The sequence below is a fragment of the Nestor notabilis genome, unplaced genomic scaffold, assembly GCF_000696875.1.
Source record: "Nestor notabilis isolate BGI_N333 unplaced genomic scaffold, ASM69687v1 scaffold11755, whole genome shotgun sequence".
NCBI lineage: Eukaryota > Metazoa > Chordata > Aves > Psittaciformes > Psittacidae > Nestor > Nestor notabilis.
The window spans coordinates 7,519-16,839 of record NW_009927914.1 but is presented as its reverse complement, the minus strand read 5'-3'; the positions used below and the strand labels follow the sequence as shown (position 1 = coordinate 16,839).

The following is a 9,321-nucleotide window of genomic DNA, read 5'->3' as shown; positions in this document are numbered from 1 at the left end:
ATTTTTTACAACTGATGTGTTAAAATACTGGCACAGGTTGCCCAGAGTAGTGCAGATGCACCATCCCTGGGGACATTCAAGGCCAGGCTGGATCAGGTGGCTCTGGGCAACCTGATCAAGTGGAAGAGGGGGTTGGACTAGATAACCTTTGAAGGTCCCTTCCAAACTAAACTATTCTATGATTCTACACATTACATCACAAATGTAGTCAATATTACAGTCACAAATGTTACCCTTGAAATATAATTTCTGTCAAAACCACTGTCCGTGACTCGTAACATTTCAGTTTGCCAAGACAAAACTTGGGTAAGCTGTGCATTACTGGAATGGCTTCAAAACCATCTGCAGGCAGAAATTATTTGTAACTGTCTGTTGTTCACAGCTAAAATAAAACTCTCCTGCTACACAGTGTTCTGACACTGCACAGAACTGGCATACAGCTCCCATCGACAGGACCACGACCTCCAAATCAACAGCACACAACTCTGTGCTTACTGTGAACCAGTAACCCAGTAGTGTTTGCTTTCCTAGGGTTTTACTGAAAGTTAAAAATAATACTTTTTGCCGAAGTACTTCCACTTTAACAGGCAGGACTACTTGTAAGCATCAATCCGAGCACATGAGCAGTGGTGGGAAGAAAGGCTGGTTATTAAACTGACTGGTTACGCAACTGAACACTGGAGGTCTGGCCTAATACTTAAATATTTGTTTTACATCAGTGGAATTACATTAAAACACACATTTTCACATGATAAATCACAGTAAATCACACCGCTGAAAGTTAGCACTTCACAGAATGGAAAAGATTTCTTCTTGGCTTTTTCCAGTAGAGTAAGCGCCTCTTCATAACATCAGGTTACACACCATTTTCACCATATACAGATGAAGGCCTGTTTTCTCTTTTATTTTCAGTCCTGGCTGGCTTTTAGCTCACCTCTAGCTACATTTTCTCATCCCACCCCCCTAACTCCTCTCTTTGACAGGTCATGTGGCTGGAGAGCCCTGTGACAGTGCCTCAGCCCTGAGAAGCACACCAGCCTCAGCTGTGTGACAGCCAGATAGGTGAAGGAACTGCCCTTAATTCCTCCAGCAGATACTCACCAGGTTTCTCTACTCAGCTGATGCATTTTAGCCTTGAACTGCAAAATGCCTGTTATGCGTTTGTAAAAGATACCTCCATTAATGCTAAGTATGCAGTTTTACTGTTTATATAAGAATGAAACTAAACACTTTGTGCCTAAAGTATGACTTTGGCAATTTACGACCCATTTCACCACCTTGTCCATGTTCCAACAAGGAAACTCATTATTCAGGTTATGTGTTCAGACAGTACCACTGATTTGCTGCAGGAGGCATGCCGGCAGGGCAGATAATTCTTCACTGCATTTCCTTAGGTCCGTGAGTTGACACACTGGTGTGCTCATAAAATTAGGACTAAATGCAAGACCCATTTCCTCTCATTTAAACATTTACAGTAAGTAAGAACCAGTGAAGAAGTCAAAATATGGACATACAGTATGAACACAGTCTTCTACAGACCAACAGACAGCTGTGAAAGATACCCAGACTCAGGTGGTTCTCCCAGTTCAGAAAAGAAACATCTCCTTAACTGCTTATATGTACTCCATTCTAAGTAGTCAGCTGAATTTGAAGTAATTTTATATTTTCCAGAATAAAGAATGCTGAGGTGCGCTTTTTTTTGATAAATAAATGCTCCTAGTATACAGCCAGTGGTGGGAATCCTGTTGCCTCTGGAACAAAAACACATACAAACACTTCAGCTGCTAGATTTCCTCATATCCATTTTTCTGGGTAATCTGCACTATATAAAAACATGAATTTGTTCAGTGCAGGACAGATGTCCCAGTTCAAGAGAGAATATCCATTCAGAAAGTGATTAGTTTCATGCTTTTTTAAAATAAAGATAAATTTAATAACTTTTTTTTTAATAAATCATTGTCTGATCCTGCATTAATTTCTTGACAGTAACAGGATACATCACCTTACACTGCAAACCTGAACTGCAAACTGGCAAGATTGTCACAAGTCCTATTTTCCTCCCACCAGCTATAGAAAGCTAAAGAAGAAATTCATTTCTCCATTCATTAGCTAGTTCCCTTCTCCCTCTTTTACACTGTTATTCATTCTTTTTTTTCTCCTCTTAGATATTACCTCTCGAACTTAATAATCTAACACTTACTTGCAAAAGTCATTTAATTAAGGAGTGAATCTATGCTGAACAACCTGCAATGCACCCAAGTATATGAACTGCAGTTTTGGGAACAGTTTGTTGACTGTAAATGAAACTTACATTCTGTGAAAGAACTCCTGCTGATAATGAAAATCACAGGTACTCAGCATCTATGGGAAAAAAACTGCAGCATCTGGAATATTTTTAATGGATTTACCAGTGAATATTCCATTCTCAGATACACTGTTACTATTTTTTCCCTTTATTTCTTTACATATTGACATTACTTAAAACCACATATATTTATTCAAGTTATCTTAAAAAAAAACTCAGTAATTTTTAAAAACTGTTTTTTTCAATTTTTACTGGCAGTAACTAAATAGTATCAACACAGAAATACTACATTACACAGTTTCAACTGAGATAATGTCTCACATCTTTTTCTAAACTGCTTATTAAAGAGGGATGGCATTACAAACAAATCCATCTGCTGTGATACCACTGTTCTCCACATTCATTACAAATAACGTAAGTCAACATTTGTTCATCTGGATTTGTGTTTCTCACCCAACCTGGAAGAAAGAGAGTTCCTCTGGTGATCATAGTGACAGTGCAATCAAATTTTTCACAATGCCTACACTTTATTTTGTTTGTCTGTGTGCCATTAATAACTTGTGGAAGCTGATGTTCCCGAACAGATGATTCAGTGTACAGAGCCCTCAGCTGTTTCAGTTCATCGCTGGCCATTTCCATCACTGTCATCTCAGCAAAAGCCTTTGGACTCAAAGTCCCTGAAAAAAGGTTATGTTTTAAGTGGCAACTTTTAGGGTTCTTCAGGTTAGCGATTTTGCTTCTGATGCAATTTTTATACTTCTTGTCATTTTTAGCATGAACATCAAAAATACGTTCTTCGATTTCTTTAGCTAGCTCTAGCCATTTATCAGTTTCTTCTTTGTCTTTGGCAGAACCAGTCAAAGATTTATAAAGAAGATCCGTACATTTACACCTCAGAGCTCTCACTGGATCCTGCTGCGGACTTGCTTGGTTAAGAAGAAGTTTAGAATCTTCATTGTCAGTGTGATATTCCTCAAAAGAAGAAAGCTGATTCATGCTGCCTTCTGCCTCGTTATGTACTTCATTTTTAACAGTTTGTGACAGGACCAACATTTTAGAACTAGAAGCATCTAATGCCTCCTGCTGACATGGTCCTTCAGACAGTGATTGTTCTCTAGGAACCACGCTAAGATGTTCAATTTCCTTTTTCACATACACAAAATCTGACTTTTTAACTTGGATTGATCGAACACAGTTATTCTTGTAAAGTGCTTTCCACCTTGACAGTAACAGCTTTGCTTTCTTTTTTAACTTTGCTGAAGGGCAGCTCTTGAGTACTCTGTATACAGCCTTGGCAACTCCCGTCCTCTGAAGATACTCTGTAGTCATATCAACATCTTCAAGTTCTTTAAGATGATCCTCAATATCCTGGAAAGTGTTCTCAGACAGGAGTTTTTCAATACAATGGGCTCTGTGTACAATATTTTTCTGGTCAGACATTTTGAAACCTGAAAGCAAAAAAATGTTTATTGTATTTATTGCAGTTACGACATTAATTCATTTTCTGTACATTCTCACAAAGTTTTCTTTTTATTTTATGATATTTTACACTATTTTACTGTTTTTTCCAGCTTTTTCTTGAAATGGTGTACAGTAGAGTTAGTGTAGGAAATGCAAAATGCAGAGGAGCTTAGCTCCTGGAAAAATGCAAGTGGGCATGGGCAGTCTAACTCATGCAAGAAGAATACTGGCAAAAAAGAAAGCTTACAGGGACTTCTGCTATAGTAGGGTTAACAACTTAAAAGTAGGGTATGACCCTAATATTCAAGGAAAATAACATGGTCTTGCCAAAACACTGTCTTGCATGCACACCACAACAGAAGTTCTCAGGGAGATTCTCAACTACTGCAAAGTAGATTAATACACAACCACCCTGCTGTATGAGATTACAGGTAGACTTTGCAGTGTTTATGCATTAGTATTATGCATTAGTAGACTCTAGTACCACTGGACTAGCCAGCAGTAGCTAGTTCTGAAATTCGTCATTTTTCACCAAAAGCACCAGATGATCACCTGATGCTGTTCAAAATTAGGCACTGCTATCAAATTCAAGACCCACCTGGACACATTTCTATGTAACCTGTTTTAGGTGGCCCTGCCTTGGCAGCGTGGTTGGACCAGATGATCTCCAAAGGTCCCTTCCAATCCAAACCATTCTATGATTCTCTCATACACTTTCCAAAAAATAAAAAGGAGGCTTTATAGGCAATGTATCTCCCCTTCCACACACATTAGTAGGGTTTTTACAGTTATTGGTGCCAACGAATTATATTTAATAAGAATGTTGGTTTTGGAAGTTTTGTTTTTCTATCACAGAAATTTAAAGTCTATTAAAAGCCATGTCTGGGACCCTCTGCTGTAACAGGTGTGTGAAAAACATAATGACCTCACACTGTTGTATACATTCTGTAATAGCTTCCTGGTAATCTCCAAAGGCAGATTTGTAGGTAAAGACTGCAGTAATTTAATCCTAAAGTTGCGATAATACAGAAGTTTGCTACAAGACTCCAAACCCAGGGAGATCACTGCTGCCATCTTTCCCAAATGCATATGCAAAATCACCCTCATCAGACAAACTGACTTATGTCTCAACTCATTTTTCATAGCTTTAAAGCATCTGACTACAAATGAACTCAGTACAAGTTGCAATGATACAGAATAATAAAAAAATCAAAGTATATCCAAAGCCTCCACACTGTTAGGTGCTTTTCTGGTTGCTGGTTTTTGCGGGTTGTGTGTTTGGCTGGTTTTTGTTTTTTAAATCAGTCATTCCTGTAACTATACCCTAACTCACCAAGATTTTTTCAGATCTTTGCAATAAATGCTGAGATGTTTGGCTATTTGTGGTTTTGTTTTGAATAAAATCTGCAAGTTTCCACTTAGTTTCTTGTAACCCTTCAGTTCAAATCAAATATACAGGTTTTGTCATTAGAAGTCTAATTTGGATTAGAGAACCATGTGTAGCACAGCTATGTTTTTCACGAATCTGTTTGGTTTTGCCACAGTATGTTGTAGCCCGTATAACAGACAATCATTGATATCTGAAGAAATTAGATATATGCATTAATAATGACTCATAAAACATACAAAGTTAGAAAGTTTAAGAAACCTTGCACACTCACATTGTTTTAGTTAGTATTAACTTCTACAGCAGACAGATGAGATACTGGGAATTAGGGGGTTTTGTTTTGTGGGGTTTTTTTGCTTGGGTTTTGTTTGGTTGGTTGGGTTATTTTCATTTCAGACTTTTTCCTCAAGCCTTTGTTGCTTCAAAAGAATAAAATTAAACAGCTAATGGTATCTGACTAAAAAACACTGACATAAATGACTTTTTCAAGCACCTAGTGGAGATGCCAGAGTTTTCAGGCCTTTTGACAAACTTTTATACATCACCATAACTTGATATCAGGCATTTCTTCAATTACTACGCAGTAAGTAGCTGAACACAGTCTATCGGGAACTGTAAAGTGAAGATTTGGGGCTACTCTGCAGCAAGTTGAAGTGACTCTGATATAATACTATGGATCTTAAGCCCAAAATGCCACTCTAGTTCCTACATGACCCTCACTTTTCACTTGCTATGCAAGTGTCGTGGTTTAAGCCCAGCCGGCAACTTGGAACCACGCAGCCGCTCGCTCACTCCCCCCCTTTTCCTTCCTCCCCCCGCTCCCGGAGGGATGGGGAGGAGAATCGAAGGAATGTAACTCCCACGGGTTGAGATAACAGCTCTCCAGTAACTAAGGTATAATACAAACCACTACTGCTACCAATAATAATGATAAGAGGAATAACAAGGGAAAAGGACACAACTGCTCACCACCCGCCGACCGATACCCAGCCCGACCCGAGCAGCGATCTGGGCCTTCCGGGTAACTCCCCCCAGTTTATATACTGGGCATGACGTGCTGTGGTATGGAATACCCCTTTGGCCAGTTTGGGTCAGGTGTCCTGCCTCTGCTTCCTCCTGGCTTCCCCTCCTCTCTGGCAAAGCATGAGACTGAGAAAGTCCTGGGTCAGAGTAAACATTACTGAGCAACAACTAAAAACATCGGTGTTATCAGCATTGTTCCCAGACTGAAAGTCAAAACCACAGCACTGCCCCAGCTACTAAGAAGGAGAAAAAATGACTGATGTAGCTGAACCCAGGACAGCAAGAAATCACTTATTATATCTCTTCCAAAAGTTTCTTTTTACAGCTGCTAACGAAGAGGCAAGTCAGACTAGTAAATTTTTAACTGATGTTCCCACTGTTGCCCTTCCAGCTCAGCATAGTATTTCAGTTTGATTATCAAGGAAAGGCAGCTCAAAACCAGTGATATCTACAAAACAGTTTCAAAATGGTGAAATCTACAAATTCCTAATTGTTATTTTTGAAAATTCTTAAAAAGTTAAAAGACATATCCCTCTATCTCCTAAAGAGATTACAGCCACAGAATTTTTCTTACAGCCACAGAATTACTAATGCATGCTTCCATATATTCTGACATGTTAAAGAAAAACAAAAAGAAGACTTCAGAATGCAGTCTCATGGCTTGAATATTTCCTTTTGATTCCTTTTTATCAAGCCCTTTCACCAAAAAAATGCTCAATGCATTGCTATTGTGAAATGTACACATAAAAAGTGTTAATACTACTAACATTATTCTCCTGTTTGCTGAAAAAGAGAATTAAATGTAGAATGCAGAAGTGAATGCTGTTAATTTAGGAGTTTGTCTTCTAAACTTGTGCGCAAAACCAGTTTTTTGTCTGAAGTTACATACATCCTGATTCTACTCTAGAAAAAGTCATCTGCCTGATAGACTGATACAAGACTAGCTACCGTTGTCCGTATTTAAAAGAACTCAAGCAGATTTCTCGCACCATCATTGTTTCCATGATGAAATCTCCCAGAGAATGGGGGGAGAGAAGGGACAACTGATACAGCTGGGTGATTTGCATGCTCTGTTGCTTTCTGTAACCACCAGCCCAGCTAACCTGTTTCATGCATGACAGAAATAAGTTCAAACCTTAGGTAGGGCCTCAGAGCTCCACAAAAGAAAAGGACAGAGACAGAGAGCATGAACCTTCATTTGTTTCTACAATCCTTAACCACAGACCAATCTGACCTCCAAAGTAAATGCTCTCTGCATTCACTTAATGTGTATTTAAACAGCTCCTTCTTGTCTCGACATTCTGAAGTCCTGCAAAACCTCAGTAATGGCTATTACAGGAACTGATTTACTAGTCAAGACATTTCAGAACTAGAGAAACAGGATGCATTTTTAAAATACTGAAGTTGAACTCCATGCTTCGTTATACTGAAAAGCACATATAATTGTATCTAATCATCTGTTCTGCTGTAGGACCACACAGAAGCTGTAAGAGTAGAAAGAGATGTCTTCTTACGCAGGGCAGTCATCACTACAGCAGGACAGTTCCCTGTCTCCAGAACACCAAGTAGCTGACATCAGAAAATGATGATCTGCTGATCTACTGCTTTTCATGCAGCCAGGGCAGAGCTGATGACACAGTTACATGCTCAACCAGTATGATTGCCCTATGCCTTGGAAATGATGCATAAACTCCATGGAGATCATCTGCTTCGTGGTAGTGGTCCTTGCTCATGGTTATCCACCTGATCCTAGGCAGCCCACCAGGGTGGCAAGGTGAAAACATGCCCATTTCTGTGGCTAATCTCACACAAGAAAACTATATGGCTGAGAAAGACTCCTTTGGCTCCACAGCTACGAGTAGGCATTGACAGCTGGGGTGACTAACACAAAACCTTTGAGAGGACCTGGAGCCCACACACTGGCATCTGCTGATAACACCGATGTTTTTAGCTGTTGCCCAGTAATGTTTACTCTGACCAAGGACTTTCTCAGTCTCATGCTCTGCCAGGGAGGAGGGGAAGCCGGGAGGAAGCAGAGGCAGGACACCTGACCCAAACTGGCCAAAGGGGTATTCCATACCACAGCACGTCATGCCCAGTATATAAACTGGGGGGAGTCACCCGGAAGGCCCAGATCGCTGCTTGGGTCGGGCTGGGTGGGTGGTGAGCAATTGTATCCTCTCCCCTTGTTATTTCTATTATCATTATTATTTGTAGCAGTAGTGGTTTTGTACTATACCTTAGTTACTGGAGTGCTGTTATCTCACCCTGTGGGAGTTACATTCCTCTGATTCTCCTCCCCATCCCTCCAGGAGCCGGGGGAGAAAGAAGGGTGGAGAATGAGCGAGCAGCTGCGTGGTTCCGAGTTACCGGCTGGGCTTAAACCACAACACTTACACTTACTGGACACCTACAGCTACTCAGAAGGAGCTGATGTATGCTAATTCACCACCCCACACTAAGATGCTTTTTCGCTAACAAGCAGATCTAAGACAAACTAGTTTAGTCTTTTATTTTTTAACCCTCTACCAGATATATAAAAGGCTGGTTTAGAGTGGGTTAAATGCAGTATATATGTTCTACCTTAGGACTTTTTCCAAATGTACACTAAAGCAATACATTCTTACAAATTTTAAGATCTTCTTAGTCATGCATTAACCTTTTCAAGTTTATGCAACATTAAATTAAGTACATAAATGTTATGCCAACAGTTACACAAACAAACTGAAAACAGAATATGGACATCAGAATATAAACAATTTAAAAATAATTTTGGAAATTCAACCACCTAACAGACAAATTAAGTCAAAACAATCACTTCTAAGGGAATGCTTTCCTCAACATGTACAACATGTAGCAAAGAGGTAGGACCAAGTGACTCCTTTCAAACTTATCAAGCAAACCAAGGTGAAAATAATAGAAAAAAATAAGTTATCAAAAGACATGACAAAACCAGAACCAAATCCATAATTAATTATTTCAATGGAGCATGATATTCACTGGTAACTGGCAGAAGCAGAAGAAACAGCCAGCAGAGAAACCGCTAAATAAAGGTAATAAACACATCTTTATCAGTGACAATAGAAAGGTTTATATGGGGAAAGCATTCTTGGAATGGTACTGGCTTTGCTGTGTGTACCTAGTT

At 39.4% G+C, this 9,321-nt stretch overlaps 1 protein-coding gene across 1 annotated transcript; it reads right to left on the bottom strand.

The window, feature by feature from the left end:
• Positions 1-2,385: 2,385 nt before the first annotated feature.
• On the bottom strand, positions 2,386-3,747 carry TCEANC (transcription elongation factor A (SII) N-terminal and central domain containing). The gene has a single exon (XM_010014279.1). The coding sequence runs from the start codon at positions 3,743-3,745 to the stop codon at positions 2,663-2,665; it is 1,083 nt and encodes a 360-aa protein (XP_010012581.1). The 5' UTR covers positions 3,746-3,747; the 3' UTR covers positions 2,386-2,662.
• Positions 3,748-9,321: the final 5,574 nt, after the last annotated feature.